The sequence below is a fragment of the Lytechinus variegatus genome, chromosome 5, assembly GCF_018143015.1.
Source record: "Lytechinus variegatus isolate NC3 chromosome 5, Lvar_3.0, whole genome shotgun sequence".
NCBI classification, from domain to species: domain Eukaryota; kingdom Metazoa; phylum Echinodermata; class Echinoidea; order Temnopleuroida; family Toxopneustidae; genus Lytechinus; species Lytechinus variegatus.
The window spans coordinates 7,491,033-7,513,359 of NC_054744.1; the positions used below are offsets into that span (position 1 = coordinate 7,491,033).

General features: G+C 38.2%; 1 protein-coding gene and 1 long non-coding RNA gene across 3 annotated transcripts; one reads left to right on the forward strand and one right to left on the reverse strand.

Moving 5' to 3' along the window:
* Positions 1-3,974: 3,974 nt before the first annotated feature.
* Positions 3,975-20,536, forward strand: LOC121415179. The gene is made up of 4 exons (XR_005969964.1): positions 3,975-4,175; positions 5,563-5,610; positions 8,832-8,873; positions 20,501-20,536. It is a non-coding gene; the product is annotated as an uncharacterized LOC121415179 (long non-coding RNA).
* LOC121415177 lies at positions 13,702-19,858 on the reverse strand. 2 transcript variants are annotated; one of them, XM_041608325.1, is made up of 2 exons: positions 19,076-19,858; positions 13,702-14,729 (listed from the first exon to the last, which is right to left on the reverse strand). In XM_041608325.1, exons 1-2 carry the CDS (start codon positions 19,323-19,325, stop codon positions 14,149-14,151), a joined length of 831 nt encoding a protein of 276 aa, XP_041464259.1. In that variant the 5' UTR covers positions 19,326-19,858; the 3' UTR covers positions 13,702-14,148. The 2 variants fall into 2 exon arrangements, with proteins under 2 accessions (XP_041464259.1, XP_041464258.1); XM_041608324.1 differs by lacking the exon at positions 13,702-14,729 and adding an exon at positions 14,799-16,460.
* Positions 20,537-22,327: the final 1,791 nt, after the last annotated feature.

Sequence of the window (22,327 nt, forward strand, 5' to 3'; positions counted from 1 at the left end):
TCCATCATCAAAATCTGTAGTACTGCACTATTAAGCAATGTCATTATTTTGAATCAGTGTTGTTAATCACAAAAAATGTTCATCATGTTCACTATGACCAAGAAATACGATTACGACATCACCTTAGCTTATTTACTAACTCAAAGGTCAAGTACACCCAGAAAAATGTTATTTTAATCAATAGAGACAAGGGTCAAACATGCCCAACGCTGAAAATTTTATCAAAATCGGATCTAAATTAAGAAAGTTACGACAATTTTAAGTTTTGCTTATTTTTCACAGAACAGTTATATGTACAACTCAGTGACATACAAATGAGAGAGTCAATGATTATTTCTTTTGTTTTTATTGAATTATACAGTGTTTCATTTCTTACAGATTTTGATTTTCATTTAGGGAGGAATAAAACTTTTATCAGCCTTTTCATTTGCACATCGACCAGGATGTTAATACAACTATTTTGTGAAATTAAGCAAAAATTAAAAATGTCATCACTTTCTTGGATTTTTCTCTTTTTATGCAATTCAACTTTCTGTAGGGGTTGACTTGTCCTTTAATAAACTCTCTATAAATTTAGCATTATCTCAATCATGACTATCATTATTATTGTTCCAGACCTACAAATTGGCGGGTTACAACATCAATTTTCTTAAATGCACAGACACCAGAATATATTTAGCAAAAGTGACATCAAATCATGTGTTATCAATTAAAATAATATAGAAAGATGAAAATTGGTGTATATCTTGTTATTTCAAATTGTCATATTTTCGACGTGTACATAATTATGTTGTCCAAATAACACTATGAAGTGCCAGGTGCTAACGTACAGTGTCCACAAGTAAAACCCTCTTATGTGCTGACTCACACAGCGTGCTGATAAATTATGTTACCCCTTATAAAGGCCGACGTCAATGTGAAGTTTAAGGCATATTGCAGCAAACTAATTACTTCATACCCAAATAGGAATACTTTGAAAATGTGTGTGTGTGTGAATAGACGTGTGTGGATAAATGTGTGAGCGAGTTTGTAATGATCTACTTCTTGGGAAATTTTCTTAAATTTTACCCATCAAACAGGGACGTGTTACCCTCTTATTTCGTACCCGGTCCGGAAAACCATGCATGGTTATAAATCTCATCTCCGATGGTCAGATTACAATGGTGTGAGGATGAGTGCGTGTGTGAGAGTGAGGTTGTGTGGGTGTGTGTGTTGGTGTGGACGTGTGAGAGAGTTTGTAATGATCTACTTCCTGGGGAAACTTTCCTATTCTCGAGGGCCTCCCTGGATGATGTTTGAAATTTACGAAAATTTCCCATTTCACTTCAAACCGTTTCATATATTTCAAATGATTTGTAAAAAAAAATGTTGCCGCTCTGCCAGTTAAATTCAAAGTCTGTGTGCAGTGGTAGGAAGTATCCCCAGTTAGCGAAACTATAAGTCCGCAAATGATTCAGTTGTGTGGAATAAATTCACTTATTCAATGAATGTAACGTACGTCCGAAAGTTGGACATTCTAGGCAATTATCTAAACATCAACAGGATCGTTACCTTCATAATCAAATGATGCAAGCGCGAAGAGCGAGCTAAAAATGTTTGATATTCTAAACTAAAATTAGACTTTCTAAGCATATTTGGTAATCATGAACAGGATGGACATCTAGCTAAGCCTTTAACGCGAGTAAACATGTGTTTGCCGCCCCCCCCCCATGTGAAACATGAATTTGGCGTGTCCCCTGGTCAAACATAAAAATTGGCGCCCCAAAGGAAGGATATAAATTTGGCGCCCCCTTCTCTAAGTTGAACATGAATTTGGCGCCCCAGAACAAACATCGAATTGCTGCCCCCAAAGGTCGATTATGAATTTGGCGCTCCCTCCCTTGGTTGAACATATTGGCGACCCAGGACAACATCAAATTGGCGCCCCTATGTCGAACATCGATTCGGTGCCTCAATCTCGAACATCAGTTCGGCACCCCCTAGGTCGAACATCAATTCGGCGCCCCCTATATCGAACTTCAATTCGGCGCCCCCTATGTCGAACATCAGTTTGGCTCCCCTAAGCAAAACATCGATTCAGCTCCCCCTATGTTAAAGAACAATCCGGCACCCCCCTATGTTGAACATCAATTCGCCGCCCCTAGGTAAATTTGGCGCACCCCTTATCGAACTTCAATACGGTGCCCGTAGGTATAGAACATCAGTTCTGCGCCCCTAAGTAAAACATCAATTTGGCGTCCTCTCCCCCTAGGTCGATCATCAGTTAGGAGCACCTCTTCCTTCTTTTTTCTCTTTCTTTCTTCCCCTGCCCCCTTATCTTTCTCTTTTTTTGTTTTCCTCCCATTTTCTCCTTTCCTTTCCGTCTCTTTTCTTCCCCTTTTTCGCCTACCCGAGCCCCCCCCCCCCCCGAATACGGGGATGGTGACCCTGGCTTTAATGATAGAGGAACGTTGGAGAACATGGCGATCAAAAAAATCGGATGGCAATATGCAGGGACAACGTCTGTGCCGAATTCGGGGACTAAATTTGTCTTCCCTGCCTACAATCGAGAATGCAAAGCGAGCCTACCTTCAAGCCTGGTTCAGGATCACGGCTCTTGAGCACAGTTCAAAATTCCAAGACCCAACATATTATTATGATACACAGAAAATGAAGCCCCCCCCCCTCATTCATACCAATTACAGTCCAAGCAAAATTACAGCTAGCTCCACCAAATATTTTACTTCAAAATACACTGCAGAAGTTCAAGTGACATGCCTTGCATAATAATACCACGTGGGTTGCACAGTATTTGATTCATGTAGTGGACTCATGACATGTTAAAATGCCTAAATCATGGTGACGAGAGACGTTTTCAGTAGTCTAGTAAAATGACATTAATTAGGTGAATGGATGGGCTCTGAACTATGTCATATACAGTTATGCTTCTTGCTCTTTGCCAAAGCAGATACAAAGTTGTATACTATCTCGGCTTGCATGGCCTATAGCTGTTAAAACATGTTGCATCTGACGTCAAAAGTAACTTATCGAAGCAAATAATTATCTTCATGTTCTTCAAATGAGGGCAATTTGATTGGTTTCTTTCATCAACTGTAAAGGCAGAACAGAGGTTATACTGAACTTTGTAGGTGCTCTGATAAACAAAAATAATCACGCATGTGAAACCATTTTTACAGCATTTTTTTTATAGGCCTACCTCATCCTAGCACCCCCACACAAGACCCCCCCCTCACACACAACTGGCAATGTACGTCCGACCCCCTATTTGTGGGACCTTCATGAAATTTTCTGTCTCTGATTTCTTGTTCTTTTGACAGTCTGTAATGTTATCAAAGGACCATGACTTGGTCGGCTTATGAAGTGAAGTATAAAACTTAAGAAAAATGGGGGTCGGACGTACAGAAGGGTTGATCATTTTTTATGGAATTGTCCATTTGTAAAGAGTATCAGCCTTACATAAACATAATGTGTAAAAATAAAAATAACTACAATAGAAAACATCACAAGCCATAAAGGGGATTAGTATTATATCTAGTAATAACCATTCTACATGTGGCAAAGTCACAACTTTTTATCTAAAAAAGTTGTGATTGATATTACAAAGTTCGAAAAGGAAATTTCTAGTCTCTTAGCAGCTGAGCCTTCATGTGCCGCATGGAACCATACGGAATGCGGTTGAAATGTTTCGGAGCAGCGAGATCAATCCAATTACTAGTATTCGTTTTTCTTAAATATATTTGAAATATGTTTTGAAAATAATGATGACATTCATAGTTTTTATTAAAAAAACAAAATCAATCAACCAGCGTTGCCAGCAACTTTCAATCTCGTCACTGAAGCCGAAAAAAAAAATCTTTCTCAAGATATTAGAAAGGAAAGAAAGTACAATCACATCATTATTATGAAGATATCATTTCATTCTTCGAAAAATCGAAAATGACTCTACGAAGAACAACATACTCGTTGAAGCTACATATAGAGGATTGTCTAGAGATACATATTCAGACGTCAAAGACGACAACGGTATTCGCTTTCAACAAGTTGATCTGACCTTATACTCGCACGATCCTGTAACTTTCGCCTCAAGTCTTGAATCAAGATGAAGTCCACACGATTCGCCATTCCTCTCTTCATGGTACTCATTTTCATTGTTTACCAAGCTTCTTCATCTCATGGTAAGTATATAATCATAATTTCTTTTTTCTTAAAAAAAAAACCCAACACGTTTCATTACGGTAAAGGAGAATGAAACCTTGGCAACAAGTAAGCTTGATATAAGACAAAAATAAAAAACAAATCAAAGACAGTTTTTGGAAAAAATTACCGAATAATAAGAAAGTTAAGAGCATTTCAAAGTTGAGATCACTAATGATATGGACATCCTCTTATTGGCAATGCGACCAAAATGTGTAATTTTAAGCTTGTACAACTCCCCAATTATTTTTTACATATTTTACTTAAATTGTCATTTTGTCAAGTCTATCCAGAGATCAGGGTCATGTCTCACAAACAGTTACGTTGATGTAATCAATTTTAAGTACATGGAAATCAAATCCTTGATAACTCAAAAAACTAAGAGTTTGGGGAAGTTCCTTTGCTCATGCGTTCCCCGCATAGTGGAATAATCTTCCCGAAGACATAAACTAATGCTTCTCTTTTGAATCTCCAACATCCAAAATCTATTTTTTTTATTCAATTTTAGCTCTTGATGCTCCCCGGGCACTCTTCAGAGTGGAATTTGAGATTTTAAAGTCACATTTCGACTATACTTATGATTTATTTATAGTAACATGTTGTTTGACATTGTTATTTCAAACAATATCTATATGAGTAGAATCAGATTTCTAAGCAGAATGAAGTTTACTATTTTTATTCATTCTGCTTTTTAAAAAGAGGATTGAAATTCAAAAGTTTTGAATATTTATATTTTGAATATGTATTTGAGTCTTTTCCGTTCATTTGGTGTCATTTCATTAGACAATATTTCATTCTGTAAAGTTCTGAAAAAAATTGTCTCCCTAAATGTAAAAAAAGTCGAATAACTGCTTGAACTATTCGCTAATCAACCAAATTGATAGGGTATTGTTTTAAAATCTTTTTCTAATCTGAACAATCGTTTGAATGACCCGGCGTGGGTAGGAGTCAAGAAGATTCAAGAAGTTTATTTTCATTTCCATGACAAATATAACTCAAATACATATACAAATCAAAGTATGAGTACACGATCAATTTTACCTCAACATATTTATATAACAAAAGCTTGCATGAAATAGTATTAAGCGTGCATGGAAATGAGGAGATCCACTAAAAAGCATTGCTTGTAGAGCGTGGATCCCCTATCATAGCGAGTTGAAGAAATAATTTGTATGCAATTGCTTAATAAAAAAAAAGGGAAGGTTGAAATTTGTCCGGTATAAATCATGTAGTTGAGAAGTAACACATGGAAGTTAATAACATGATGAATACAGGCATATTCTTATCAAGTCTCTTTTATTGGAATTTTAAGTGTTATAGGCCTACTTCGGTTTCATTCAATGTGTTTGATTTTTGTTCGTCGTGTAGGTTTCGTATATACTGTTCCTAAAGATGTGGATGAGGAAATAGCATCTGGTAAGTTTTAATCCTACTATCTAATATTTTTTTTCATGTCACATCAATTGGTGCTCTTGTGGAGATATGATAGAGGACAGGGATACTCAAATTGTGGCGCGCGCGCCACTTGTGGCGCACCGAGCCTACCGGAGTGGCGCGTGGGAGCCGGTATAGAAAAAAAAACCCAGAAAATAAAAGGTTGATCTACTATTAATCTGAAATTGAGGTTTGATCATTATATTAGAAAGGGAAAATAAAAAACTCAGCTCTTTGTGAAATTTAAATGCTATTTGATTTCCTCTGATTTTTTGTAATCTAGCATTCAATAACCTCAATTATGGAGGATCTATTTAATGTATTCATTTACGATTGGTACAAATACTAAGTACCATTGGTACAAAGACTAAGTACACAATATGTGAACATAGATTTGCTTTTTTAATAACAAATAATAATCAAAATTACGTTTTATTTACTGAGGGTAGCCATTTCGGTTAGGGAACTGCCGCGGGCCATTTCCATGTACTACCCTTCTCCAATCTAAATGCTGAGCGCCAAGCAGAAGGTTCCATTCTTATATATTTTTTTGTATGACTCTTTTGGGGTTCGAACCCATGGCCTCCCGTTCAGGAGGCTGACGCTCTATCACTGATCAATATATACCCGGTTTGCATTTCAAACACGACACTCATCAAGAACAAAATGATACAGAAACATAATAATTAACACTAATTTGAGCAAGTCACTTATCATTTTTTAAATAAATTGTGTAGTATGTTGGTATTTTTATATCTTCTGTTGATTGAGAACCCCTGTCGGCCATTTAAAAGGCTTTCTACTTAAGCCCTTCAGGTGGTCTTGCCCCCCCCCCACCCCCCATACCACAATATTTCACTCTTCGCGTGTTGGATAGTGGAGCAGTCTAGATTCTCAACAAGAAATTTGGCGCTTCAAAAAAAATTAATTGAGAGTGGCTGTGATAGAGGATAGAGACAAAATAATGAAGAAATTTGTCAAATGAACAGACGGAGGATAAAAAGAATAAGAATGATTATATAAATAGACAAATTTAACAAGGATATTAACAAGAAGAAGAGGAAGAATTGCGTATGTGTGAGTGTCTGCCTGCATGTTCCCAGGCCACTGAAGCCCTGCCATTTTCTGGGTTCTAGTCCTGGTCACGTCTTGCGGATGGTGGCGTTGATTCCATTCAAATCGATTGTTCTATTAACCAATTTCGATATTTCATAGTTCAATTCAATTCAATTTATTTTTCACTCTTCAAAATAATACAAATAAGTACAAGATAGATTGATTCAATTCAAATAATAGCATGAACAAAATTCAATATTGAAAAAAAAAACATATACATATTCGAAAGTGATTTAAATATAATTTAACATAAATGTCAAGTTTATTAAAAAAAATCAATATAATCAATATCATTAAATATAATTAAATCAATGCAATTATATATCATAAGAAGAATGGAGGGGTCCACTGAAAAGCAAAGCTTGTAGAACGTGGACCCCTCAAAAATAGATACAAGGAATATAGAAATATACGTAAAGTAATACAGGAAGATAACGAAAAGGGCAAATAATAATAATAATAAATAACACGAAACAACACAACATAGTTACAATGATGATGCAGTTACCATGGCCTCATAACATATATGATCACATTTCAAGAACATGTATAAAGATCAACGTAGACATTAACATATTAAAAGCAAAATATCCAAACAAAATATAAGTAATTGAAACGGATTGTGGGGTCAACTTTAAAGTAGAGCTTGAATGACGTATAGGAAACTTTTAAAAAGAAAGGAACACCTCAAACGTTTTTCCGTGATTTTTTTTTTATTAGATTTTATTTAAAAATGAATATCGATACCTGTATGTCCATATCAATAAATCAAACACAAAGGAATGAAACCTCTTTACTCTTAGCTTTTTCATCTTTTTTTTTTGGGGGGGGGGTGTTGTATGCACTTGTACGGAAGTTTGGAAATAGTAGAGGCATTGTAGTTAACCTCTCCATCTTATGCTGCAACATCTTTATTCTTTTTTTTCATTGCTGTCTTTTTCCAAGTGTAACGCTTTTCTATAATAAACAAGTATTATTCTGTTATTCATCATCATGCTATTATTACGTATGTGTTTGCAAATTTGAAATATAAAATAAAATAAAATAATGATAATAATGACACTCAACCACACACAGACACACACCCGCACACAGTTCATAATGGTTAAACCGTTCGGTTGGAATGCAGACTAATCCACTGTATCCACTGTGACGTAGGTATGCAGCTGCAGGTATCAATCATAAAATTAATAAAACAGAAAAAAAAGAAGGGGTGATAAAAAAAAGACGAAAGGGAGATATTTGGATACAATACAAAGGACAGCAAATTAGTGAATAAAAAAGCGGTCGGTGACTTCTGCGTTTATTCCGTCATTGAAAACGTCACCATAGCGAATGCGATATTAATATGACCCAGTGGATTAGTCTCCGGACTTTTAGACAGAGTGCCTTGGCTTCAAATCCTTGCCATGGCATAGACCCTTGCAGGAATAAAATCAGTCTTCAATGTGCTGCACTCAGCCCAGGTGTGGTAAAGGGGATATCGTCAGGAAGTAAACGCTATGTCATATATGTGAAAGTATATCTATTACAAATACTTGAAAGTCAAACTGTATATCAATTTTGTACTATGCACGACAATAAAACAAAATGAGTTGAATTGAAGAGGGGGGCATTATTTTTTTTACTTGATTTCTGGGTGTCTGACGCTTTCTTACAGACAATCTGTCATGAAAAGTCGGGTAATGAGCGATCACCCATTGGTTTCCAATAACGAACTGGAAAAATCGGCCAGATTCCTTTACATTAAAATGTGCCAAAAGAAGTGAATATTCAGTCAATTTCTTGTTTTTATGGTCGATATTCACTATTGTAAGGTCTGATTTTTAAAAAATCATTAACACTGTCGATATAGTGATTCGAATTTTCGAACCCGTGTTATTAAGACTCTGCAGTTTGACGCCTTATACGGTTTTACCACACGATCAACGAGTAATTAACTGATATTAGATTGTCCTTAAGGGGGGTCTTTGTATCTCTGATATTCTTGGCAGTAGGCATATTCTTGCTGATATGAAGATTGCTCTGCGTGTGAGTGTTGAGACACCATATTAATCTTATGTCAATATTATTTTTCATCTATGTAGCTGAAATGCGCGAGGACGGGGACATGAAACTTGAAGAGTCATGTGAGTATTATTGTTTAGTGCTAATAACATGAATAAGATACCGATTAACATCTCTGCTGGATGGGCAATTATCTATTTATTTATTCGGCACTTCAAACACATTCAAGATTACAAAAGCAATATCAATCATTACATAAAATGACATAAAAAATATACAGGAACGTGCAATATTTGATAGCAGTTTGCCCAGTGCATCAGTGGCCAGGAAAGAGGAGAGTAAACTTAAAGGGGAAGTTCACCCTGAAGAAAAGTTTGTTGTAAAAATAGCAGAAAAAATAATAAAAAATATTGGTGAAGGTTTGAGGAAAATCGGTCAATGATTAAGAAAGTTATTAGAATTCAAAGTTTTGAATTTGTGACGTCATATGCGAGCAGCATTCCTACAAAGCGAATGGTAAGAAATATATGAAATGTCATTTTCTCAGAAAATTAAAAATGGTTTTTACTGTGCCTTTTGTATATCAATAGACAAATCATTTCACACCCGATCATAAATAGAAAACAAAATAAAGTTATCAGGAACCGTACAAAATTTGAAATTCATTGATTTTTTACCATTCGCTATGTAGGAATGCTGCTCGCATATGACGTCACAAATCCAAAACTTTGAATTCTAATAACTTTCTTAATCTTCAACGGATTTTCCTCAAACCTTCACCAATATTTTTTATTATTTTTTCTGCTATTTTTACAACAAACTTTTCTTCAGGGTGAACTTCCCCTTTAATCACTGTGACCTGACCTGACCTGACCTCCGCCCAACCAACCAATACACTGGGAATGCTGGTAAAATAGAGCACGAAGAAAAATACAATGGTAATTGTGGGGATTATGATACATAATAACGGCAAACAATAAATATCACGCCTTTATTAGAAAAAATATATATATATTCAAGACAATCTATGCACAACAAAAAAGTAAGCCCCCCCCTAAACAAACATCCATAATTTCCGAACCACTGGGAGTTTTTAATTTATTTTTACGTGAGCGTGTAGGTAATTTTATAAGCTACCCTCGTAGTGATTATGGACGTATTTTATGCCATGCTTCAGTGAGCACCGCCAGAAGGCAAAATTGTCACCTTTTAAAAGTCACAAGCAAAATATCATGACTTTGAATCCAGATTATTTGAAAGTGGGGAGGTGCCGAGAAATTGGGGGAGGGAGCCACTAACAGTTTCAAATTTTAACATGTTTTAACAAGTGTTAGGGGATACTACCATAAACCCCTATGATGATACGTCACAAGAAGAATGTGCTCACTCAACCATGAACATACGTTATCAAAATTTTGTGTGGAGTGTCTAAATGCTTGACAGTAAAACGTAGGAAGTGTTAACACTATAAATTCACCAACAATTAACCTTTGCCCAACTTTGTCATGTTTGTATTTACACAATCGGAAAAACGACTCTAGTGACTTTCAAAAATTGTCATTTTTAATTCAATCTTTGATTACCCAACCGATCAATCTCATTTCCCCCAGTAGTTGCTTAACGAGTGTAAAAAAATACCTACAAAATATCATATTTCAAAATTATTCTGTTCAAAAGTTACATCATTTTGATTGAGGGGGGCTTACTTTTTTTGTGTGTATAGATAGAAATATGTTATATAAACAAAAAAAATTAGTGGAAATAAAGTTCAGGGTCGGACTTTGTAAAATCCAAAAGAAAATTGGCATGCAATATTTAACAAAGAAAAAAATGCAAATAAGTAAGAAAATAAAGGGAATGTCGGACACAAATGACAGAGGGGAAAAAAGCAAATATAATAATGATTAAAAAAAAGATATAATAAACGAGATCAAATAATGTTCAAATGGCTATGTAAGAAGATACTTTGATTTAAAAAAAAAAGTTTATTATATCCTGTGATTTTAACTTGAATCACATTAAAATGTCCAAAACGCGGGTGCTTATGATATATACATCAAATCTCAATACCCTCTAAAAATAAAGTGCTAATTTAGCACTTAATGTCCTTGTATAGCGACTGCACTTTAAGTGCTGATTTTCTATTTCAAATTTGAATGAATGAATCAGCACTCAAAGCGAAGTCACTACACAAGGACATCAGGTGCTAAATTACCACTTCATTTTAGATTACAGTGTAATGGCCCAATAAAACAAAATTTTACTCTCATAGTTCAGAAATTTGTATGCTCTTAGTATTTGCTGTGATACATCCTCGTGGTGGTATTGTGAAGAAGTTTTAAGACAGTTTACAGTGATCTGACTGCAAATAAGATTATATTAAATCATAACAGTTACCCATAAATATATTTATCAGTTTTGGCAATTCCAATAATCTTCACTATATTAGTATTATTGTGAGAAGAAATACGACACGATATACCAGATATTGCCATTTTCTCAACTTTTAATTTCCGTTCGGGAATTGCTACCCAAATATTTCACATACTTGTGTATCACAGTAATATCAAACATTAATTATTACACCAATGCTTCACAAACATGTGTATCGCAGTAATATCAATAAATTTCAATGCCTGCAGAGGAGGGAGAGAGTAAGGCTAAGAATTCACGACATAGGGGGAACCGGGTCACGAGTCACGTGACCAGCTGGGAGGATGGTGGCTCCACCCAGTGTCCCAGTTTCCTGGGACGGGGATCCCCCTACCAAATATCTGATAATCTTGGCCTTACCCCACCATTGGCTCACAGAGCTCTTGGTCATTCCTTCCCCTGCATGCTTCGAGAAATGATAATGAAATTGCCAAGTACTAAAAAACACCCAAGATGCATGTCGTTTACAGGTTGCAACGTCCTGTTAATAACAACCCCAACCATCCAACCAAACAGGTTACAACATCCTGTATATAACAACCCCAACCATCCAGCCAAACAGGTTACAACATCCTGTTAATAACAACCCCAACCAACCATCCATTTTTTTTTTTTTTTACAAACCATAAAATCAGCCTATGAAGATACATATAAATGAATCTTACTAAGCAACAAGACATGCACACTCATTTAGCCCCCCATGGACAAACTAAAAGTCCAACTTTGCTCTAGAGTATGACCATGAGGTAACAGCTTTGTACCAACCATCTGTTGGCCAATAGTCCTGAAATAAGCCATCTAGCCAATATTTAACAACCCCAACCAGCCAACCAAAAATGTGTACAACCCCAACCAGCCATCCATTTCTACAAAACCAAAATCAGCCTATGATGATACATAAATGAATCTTACTAAGCAACAAGACATGCACACTCATTTAACCACCCCATCGCCAACTAAAAGTCCAACTTTCCTCTAGAGTATAACCATGAGGTAACAACTTAGTACAACTCATCTGTTGGCCAATAGTTCTGTTAATAACAGCCCCAACCATCCAGCCAAAATTTAACCCCAACCAGCCAACCAAAAATGTGTGCAACCCCAACCAGTCGACAATTATTTACAAAAACATAAAATCAGCCTATGCAGATACATAAATGAATCTACCAAGCAACAGGACATGCCACTCATAAATTAGCCACCCAATGGACAACTGAAAGTCCAACTTTCCTCTGGAGCATGACCAGAGGGTAATAGCTTTGTACCAACCATACAAATAGTCCCGGTTTTAAACCGATTACATGGTTATGTATTATAGTAAGCAATTTTAACATTCCTAGGACATTAAATGCCAATTGTTTCCTTCATGCTACTCGTTTGTGCCTGTCTCGCACGTTATACCGATATGTATATATATATATCTATAATTTTTTTTTTTTTTTTTTTTTTTTCCAACCTACAAGCTAAAAGGAAAATCCACTGATAATCCACTGATTACAAGGATATCCACGGAAATTCACCTCAAGGAACATTAATACAGAGGAATGAGGGGTGGGAGGTGGGAAAATGTCTTTCCCGGACGGAAATTAAAAAGTGAATGGCTCGATTTCATCCCCGCTGATCGCGCATTCCTCGCATTAGCGCGTTTCGGATGTATTAAATTACCGCGCACGCTTAAATGTGATACAATCCTTCCGGGTGCGCGTTTTGACCGCCTTCCCCCAACAGAAGTACAAGTGAACTTGACCTCCTTCTGAAGGGCAGTGAACTGGTTGACAGTCAGTATTTGTTTACATTCTAACCTTGTATTCTCTCCCAATAGAATTTATTCGATAATCGAATAAACATATTGTGAGAAGAAATACGACACGATATACCAGATATTGCCATTTTCTCAACTTTTAATTTCCGTTCGGGAATTGCTACCCAAATATTTCACATACTTGTGTATCACAGTAATATCAAACATTAATTATTACACCAATGCTTCACAAACATGTGTATCGCAGTAATATCAATAAATTTCAATGCCTGCAGAGGAGGGAGAGAGTAAGGCTAAGAATTCACGACATAGGGGGAACCGGGTCACGAGTCACGTGACCAGCTGGGAGGATGGTGGCTCCACCCAGTGTCCCAGTTTCCTGGGACGGGGATCCCCCTACCAAATATCTGATAATCTTGGCCTTACCCCACCATTGGCTCACAGAGCTCTTGGTCATTCCTTCCCCTGCATGCTTCGAGAAATGATAATGAAATTGCCAAGTACTAAAAAACACCCCAAAAACAACACCCAGAAGTATATATTTTTTTTTTTTTTTTTTTTTTTTTGCCACTTATTTGATCCACTCAGTTGCACACATCGAAATATGTTAAAATTAATTACTGACCCAAGCGACACCCGTACCATGCAAAGAAACATTGGATAGGCATTGTTTCTGTATATATTGCTATTGGGCACAAAGAATGCAGGGGGCTATCTGTTCATTAGCTAACCTTCAAATTTATTTTGCCATTATCCATGTTCAATCAGGTGCAAGTGTCCATCCATGCCAATATGACAGATGTGACTGCATGTAAGGTATAACAAAACTAAATTCAAACTGGAACTCCCTAAATCAGTGTGGCGTTAATGCCATTTGCTGACCCTCGAGCACTTCTTGCTATTTATTTAATTATGGAATTTATTTGTCAGTGTTATTCATTTGTTCATTAAAGGTTAAAGTTTTCGTATTGTATTTTCTCTTCGGTATGAGCCGAAGGTACCATTTTGTTAACCGGATAATGAACCAAAATAAGCATGAAAAAACATTATAATAGTATGAAGGGTGCAAAATATTTCATGGGTTGTGTAATTAAACATCTTACTCTTCCTAGCCTGTCCAGTGTCTTTATTTCGCTGTTCCCAGATCAATGAAAGGAGTTGCCCTCACCAATCCTGGTGCTCTTAGAGCTTTCTTATTCATTTTAGTCTTGTCCAGTGAGGGCGAATTGACATGCCCTCTTGAAATCATTAATCAGGATGTCACTTCCTTCATCTGACAGGTGAATTCCATCTCTGTTGAAGTACCAGTGTTCATGACAGTTGAACATGTGATTGATGAATGATGCATTGTGCATGCGCCGAATCCTTCTCTTGGCATACTTGTTCACAGATTTCCTGACATTGTCAATAGCTGCCTGTGAAGTAATATTTCGTCCTTGGGCATAGTAGTAAAGGCGTGGCAAGATGCTCGAGAAACATATGTGGCACCAAGGCAGTAGAGCTCTGGTTGAGTTCAGTGCGTTGTCTACCGCTTGTCTGCATTCTTTGGCACTATAGCGACCCAAATCGTTGGATCCCACATGAATAATAATTGAGGTTGGTATAGGGCTGTATCTCAATCTCTCCTGGAGGTCACTTGGGTAGTTGCGAAGCGTGGTACCTCCACGGCCCCACCAGCACACCTCGTAGCCTTCCAGTCCGAGGTTGTGGTTTCCCGTGGTGACGGCCCTCTCCTTAGCCCTCCTTATAAAGCTGTCGCCAAACAGCCAGATTCTTCGAGCACCTGCAAGGGGAAACCAGAAATCTTTCCGAGTATATATTCTTAAATAGCATAAGCAGTGCATGCATGTCAGTATGGGATAATTTATTGGTAGCCAAATGTGTGGGTATGTATGGTTATGTATGGTAACTATAATTGTACATACCGGTAATTATATCTAAGCTGGAGTTGTATTGGTACGTTGCATGTAAATACACCTAATCATATTCAAGGATAAATACCAATTGATAATGGTTTAAATGAGTTTACTGAATCTGGCAATGAACATCTGTTCATATGAGCCTTATGTATATGCCAGGGGGTTCTGCAAGAAATTGAGTAATTCTGATGAAATAACGTACAAGTAAGCATGACATTCCACAATCTGTCTTTCCCTGTATTTGCCTTGTATTGGCGGTGCCCAGGGTAATTAATCTCCGGCTTAGGTTTCATGTTTCCACAAGATTTATTCATTTAAATGTAATAGATCTCCATTGATATAACGTCAGTATTGGCTGCCACCACTCTAATTTATCCTTAAGTTGAAGTTAAATTGGTACCTCAAAACCTGTAACATTTTACCCATGCTTCTTTTGCTTTGGAATTAGCTGGAACATGAAAGATACATAGTTCCATTTCAGGTGGATTTGTCACGGTACACTTTACAAGCACATAATTCTCTTCGAGTTGGAATTGTATTATACATGTAATAGCCTAATTTTCTTTAAATTGGAGTTGCATTGTACATGAAACTAACCATAATTTCACTAGGATTGGGCTATATTCTGACATATGACCTATAGGTTTCACTTTGCCATCTCCCCATTTCCTTGATTTTATCTGGTGGGACACCATTTAAGGCTGCCGTTGTCGCTGCCCCAATTCGAAATGAATGTGTTCCATACTGGTCAATATCAGCCCCTGTTGATCTTAAGGCCTTTTTCACGACTGCCCCGAACTGGTATCTAGTCAACGGTAATCCATTAATATGGCAGAATAGAGGGCCTGAATTCTTGCGCCTGAGATCAAGGAACCTTATCATTGCGACAACTGGGCACCCACCAAGAATACCATTCTCCTTTATACTAAGGGTGGTGGAGGATCCGTACTGATCTGTTTTTGAATATCTGATTTTTACCAACATGGTGCGGAGGGGCCCGTTCCCTACTTGGATATCTTGGAGCTGTATTATTTTCTTGGTGTCTCCTAGTCTGCCCCTAGCTGTGAATTCACCTACCCTCAAAAAACCATAAAAAGCAAGAAGAAATGCTGCCTGGAACAAACAAGCTTCATAGAACGATGAACACACATTGTTAAGGGTTGGAAGGAGTTTACTTAACAATGCTAATGTGATTGGGAGGCGACTGTCTTTCCGTTTTGGCCCTCGGCGACAGCCCTCTTGCATTTTCTTAATAAGGAAGTGTTTTGTTGGGTCCTGCCATTCATACATGTTATGTAGATATGACAGAGCAGCTATTCTTTGTGTAACCGTTGACGCTGCCAACCCATTAAGAGAAAGCTGTGCGATAAAGGCCATTACCTGCTCTGTCGATGCAGGCCAGGATGTGTCTAAGTTGTATTGTATACGGAAATTCTGGAATGAATTGACTGCTCCCTGATAACAAACTTTTGTCCCTTCTGCTATTGACTTAGACAACAGTCGATACGTTTCTCCCTCTAAATCTGCCATAGGCATTCTGGTATTGGTGTTGGGCTGTCCTCTGCCTCTGGTGCGAGTTGGCGGAACCTCCCCATCTGCATTCGAGACAAGGAGTCGGCAATTGAGTTATCCTTAGAAGGAATGTACACTGCTTTGAATAGGATATTGTTCTTCAAGCATTCCAAAACAAAGATCCGAATCAGGTGCATGATACTACTACAATGTGAAGTTTGCCTGTTTATGATGCTTTTTACAGCCATATTATCGGTATGGAACAATATTCTGTTTCCTTTCAATTGTGGGCCCCATGCCATAACCGCCATTGTTATTGGCATCATTTCTTTCCACGCAATGGAGTAATCTCCCCTTACCACATGTTGAGGCCATCTTCCGTTAAACCATTTTCCCTGAAAATAGCCCCCATATCCAATGTCTCCACTAGCGTCAGTGTACAAGTCCAAATCCTGACCTGCCGCCCATTGCCGAGGTTGAATTACAGAGACTCCATTAAAATAGCTAAGGAAAGTAAGCCAAGTTCTTAAGTCTTTCTTTGCCCCATCTGAAATGATGATGCTCTCATTGGCCCCTGTGTGCCCTTTAGTGAGATCTGTAACTCTTCTCAGGAATGCTCTACCTGGCTGTACGGCTCGACAAACAAAGTTAAGTGACCCAGCTAGGGATTGGATTTCTTTGAGGCTAATGGAATGTTTTTCAACCACTGCCCCTATCTTTCTTCGTAGGGATATTAACTTGTCTTTGGGTATCCGAATTTGCATGCGGGTGGTATCAATCTCCAGACCTAAGTATGTTAGTTTAGTGGTAGGACCCTCCGATTTCTCTTCGGCAAGGGGGACCCCTATTTCTTCACACAAGGAACAGAATTCGTTGATAATAAATGAACACTGGGTCCCTAACCTGGAGGCAGAGCCCATTGCAAGGAAATCATCCATGTAGTGCACTATCATGTCTGATTTTGTTCGTTTCCGCACGAAATACTCAATAAAGTTTGAAAAAACCTCGAAGTATGCAGGCGCACATCTGATCCCCATTGGCAAACACTTATCTACATAATATTTCCCTCCAAATTTGATTCCCAACAGTTCAAAATCTTGTGGAGCTATTGGAAGTAGTCTAAACGCCGACTTAATGTCTGCTTTTGCTAGTTTGGCACCTGTACCAATACGCGCAATTATATCCAGTGCATCATCTATGCTACTGAAGTGTACCTCGCATGCTTCGTCATGAATGAAGTTATTAATTGAGTAATCTTGGGGATACGATAAGTGATGTATTAGTCTAAAATCACCTGGGGTTTTCTTCGGTACTAGACCGATTGGGCTAACCCTAAGATTCGGTAGCGGTCTTGAGTCAAATGGGCCAGCATACCGTCCAAGGCTCACTTCTTTATTTATTTTCTTACTTGCCACTTGCTGATTTCGTCCTATTGACTTTAAATTGGGAAATTCAGCAGGCATGCGGGGACCATAGTAATTTACTTCAAACCCCTCAGAAAATCCCTTTTCTAAAAATTTTGCTGCTTTTTTGTTCGGGTATTCCTTCAGCAGGGGAATAAGTTTGGTGACCTTGACTGGTGTTTTTGCTTTGCCTACTAGTGATTCTATCTTAGGTTTAGCTACTGTGTTAATGGGATTCTTTTTGAGGTGAGAGTTAGTTGGACTTCTTTTGTTGTGCAGTTGATGCCCCTGTGGCCCGTGGGCAGGAAACCTTCCCGTGGTCAGGCCTGCCACAAATGATGCATTTGTGCAAGTATCGGCATCCTTGTCGGGTACACTTTCCTGAGCGGTAATTGAGGTCATAGCAAATTCCCGAATTGGGCTGTCGAAAGCCTGGTTGCCGGCCCGACTGCTGCTGGGCTCTAGCTGTCCCGTTTGCATAAGGCTTGGGAGCAAAGGGTCTGTACTGGAAGGTGCCTTTAATGGGTCCCCCTCTCCCCCCAGGTGCCCTGGGTGACATGGTGACCCCGCCCTGACCTCCTACTCCCCTAAGGGAGCCACCACCAACAACGTGCATGAGCCAAAGTTCACCATCAATGCTGGCCCATGATTTACCCGTTACCTGTTTCCGGGTACGAAATTTGTGGTCGTACTCACGCCACCCATAGCCATTGTATCGAGCTGCTGCGGACCGGATAAGATGTCCATATTTCAATAGCTCCTGTGCTTGGTTTGGGTAGGCCTGCAGGTACAGGCTTGCAAATACCAGGAATGCACTTGTCCATGTCTCGACATTGAATATCTTGTTTTTCTTTTCTGTGTTAGGTTTAAGTACAATCCCATGATCGAGTTGCACTAGGGAAAAGCCTGATTGGTCTGTTTTGGATGTTGCTTGACCCCCCAAAAGTGTGTTAAAGTCCACGAATTCCCCTTCCATATTTTCTCTTTTATGTTCTTTGGAACCCCTGAACCAAGTAGCTCGCCCTCGGGGGACATGGGTGATATGGTAGGAAGGCTTGCCGTAGCGCTTGCATTCTGACCTGGGTCTGGGACTAAAGCCCTGGTTGAATTATCACTGCAAAATACATGAGTTGTTAGACTAGGCCTAGTGTTACTGTCAGCTGTATTCCCTGGTTCATCCCCCTGAGTAACCATTGAATTAACCCTCATTGTATTTCTAGTTTCAGGCACAATAGATGGGAATGACACAAGTGCATCAGAGGCCTGGATTACAGGCCCTAGGCTGGTTAACTCACCGGATGATTGGTGGCTCGTCGGGGGTTGAAGTGAGTGGGAGGTGGTTGCTTGTTGAGCTATCTCTGGTCCATCGCCTAGTGAAGGCTCGATCACCCCCGGCCCGGTCGGCTGCTGGCTTGCCTGGCTCTCCGTTGTAGCTCTCGTTGCCCGTGTCTGACTGCGTAGACTCGTACTCCGTGGGCGTCCCCTTGAACCTCTTGCTCCTTTTCCCCTGCCTCCTCTGCTGGTTGATGCTTTATGTTTTCCCATCCTGAGGCATCGATTCTTTCATTGAGCCACTCAAGTTTTGATGTGAGCCGCGATATAATGGTCGACGAAATCGAGGAACACAAGCAGAAGGTAGACTGCTGTAGCACAGTGTAGCCTAGGCCTATCTCGTGTCGGCAGGTTACGGTAGCCTACCTGCGACTAAAATCGGAGTTTATTTTCACGTGTAGACCCTCTACGTGTCAGAAGTCTCCGAGGAATAATAAATTGGTTCCGTGGATCTATATCCGAATTAAAGGACTAGGCCGAGGCGATAAAGTACTAGGCCTAGGTATAACGTTAACAATAACAGTTTTAGACACAGATGTATCAGAGGAATATGTTCCGATGTTAGGTTTGAGTCCAGCTAGAGTCTTTTCCGTGTAGATCTACAGATCCCGATCGCGATAGAGTAGGGCTTATACAGTTCTATCTCAGATATCTCCGTGCGTGGGGTACGTGTTTCCGAATAATCCAAGTATAGGCCTAGCTCTACTAAAAGGTGTATGTACCGGGTAGTATCACCGTGATCTAAAAAAAAAAATGTCTTTCCCGGACGGAAATTAAAAAGTGAATGGCTCGATTTCATCCCCGCTGATCGCGCATTCCTCGCATTAGCGCGTTTCGGATGTATTAAATTACCGCGCACGCTTAAATGTGATACAATCCTTCCGGGTGCGCGTTTTGACCGCCTTCCCCCAACAGAAGTACAAGTGAACTTGACCTCCTTCTGAAGGGCAGTGAACTGGTTGACAGTCAGTATTTGTTTACATTCTAACCTTGTATTCTCTCCCAATAGAATTTATTCGATAATCGAATAAACATATTACTATCAATATTGATACTAATATCATTATCTTTAGTGTTCCTTTATCATTATCATCATCAGCATCATTATTATCATCATCTTTATTATGATGTATTCAAAGCCAATTATTAGCTCTTGCAGTAACCATATACACATGTATAATATTCCTAATTGACCATTTCCCTAATTAACGGAAATATCTAATCAGAAACTAATAAATAGTAACTAATAAACTCGTAAATTAATGTCCATTTGCTCCTAACTAATCAAATCACCTTGGAATGATATATCAATTTGCATGATTTGTACTCGTAATATTTTATGTTCCACTTAAAACTTTTTACCATCTTATTTTCTTATATCTTTGCAGTTGTGAGACCGTATTGTCCTCCCGACCTGTGGTGTTTTTAGGCTTAAAAATGACAGGTAAAAATTGCAGGGGTAAAAATTGCACAAAGTTTTTTTTTTAAGTCAGAGGTAAAAATCGCAATAATGGTAATTCCGTTTATACCTGGCACCTGTGGTGTGTCTGCTAGTACTCACGAAATAACAATATGATGTGGTTTTGTGGGTGTTTTATGGGGATTTTTTTGTTTAACTTGATTTTCTGATAATTGCGCTCCCTTTCTGCATAAAAGGGCAAGTTCACCCCCCCCCAAAAAAAAAAGTTGATTTTAATAACAAGAAAAAACCAATAACATTACGCTGGAAACTTCATAAAATTTGGATGGAAAGTATGAAAGATATGACATTTTTATTTTCGCTTATTTTCACAAAAACGTTATACGTACATCCTCGTCAGTACACTGTAAAAAAAAAGAAGTGCTAATTAGCACTTACGGTGCTATAGTATAGTGACTGCACTGTGAGTGCAATTTTTCTAGTTCAAATTTAAACTAAAAAATCAGCACTCGTAGTGCAGTCATTATACAAGCACCGTAAGTGCTAAATAAGCACTTCATTTTTTACAGTGTATGCAAATCAGGGGACTGACGATTTCTGGAAATCGCCGCGTACGATCGATATTGTATCAAATTGCGTTTTCATGAATTATAAGGCGAAAGAAGAGGACAATGGATGTATAAATCCTAGAAAGGTTAAATACACTTTTAGATATAATTTTGTGGTGAAAGCCTTCATTAATTATTCAATTTTTAACGATCGATTATCATTTTTTTTTGCACAGGAAATCCTGGAGGACCGAATGAGAACTGGAAATGGGATTATGATTGAATGTCGACAAATGTTATTAATAATCCAGAATGCATTCATACTCCATCATCAAAATCTTCAGTACTGCATTAACCAATATCATTTTTATTTAATCATTGTTGTTAATCATAAACTATTCATGCTTACAATGACCAACAAACACGATTAAAGCATCACTTTAACTTACTAACTTCGCAAACGAGCAATAATTTTAGCAATCCCAATCACAACAATCGTTATTGTTACAGACCTGCATTTTGGCAGCCTGTCACACTAATTTTCTTAAATGCAGAGACACCACAATATATTTAGCAAAGTGACATGAAATCATTAAATGAAATCATTAAAATGATACAAAAAGGTGAAAAATAATATATTTCGTCATTTCATATTGTCATATTTTCGAAAAGGTGTTCAAATATATCGCCCTCTTATGTGCTGACTTACATAGTGTGCTGGTATGCCATCCCTTATAAAGGCCTATCAGTGTAAAGTATACGGCATATTACAGCAAACTAATAACTTTACACTCAAATAGGAATACTTTGAAAAAGGGTGTGTGTGTGTGGGTGTGCGTGGGTGTGTGTGTGTATAGATGTGTGAGCGATTTTGTAATGAATTACTCCTTGATATATTTTTTTGCATTTTATCCAAACCCGGGGACGCGTCCTACCCCTGGCTTGGGGAGCTCCCGGTTGATGGATAAAATGCAAGAAACTTTGCGATCTCATTTAAAACCTTATCATTATAGTAAGAAAATTATTTGTATAAGTTCCCGTTCTGCCATTTAAATTCTAGTTGTGTGTAAAGTGGTAGGAAGTATTCTAAATTAGTGGGACTATACTCACGTTATGTTCGCAATGAGTCGGGTGAATGGAATTAATTCATTTTTTCGGTGAATGTGACCGCGAACGCACGTCTCCACTTTGGCCATTAGTGATAAAAGTGATTCTCCGATGGTCAAATTACAATGGTGTATGTGTGT

What these genes read in the sequence shown, in the direction of transcription:
- LOC121415177 (XM_041608324.1), bottom strand. Translation starts at nt 19,325, where the DNA reads ATGGGAAAACATAAAGCATCAACCAGCAGAGGAGGCAGGGGAAAAGGA. An exon ending in GACGAGCCACCAATCATCCG is followed by an intron (nt 16,461 to 19,075) that starts GTGAGTTAACCA and finishes TCTCGAATGCAG; the next exon opens with ATGGGGAGGTTCCGCCAACT.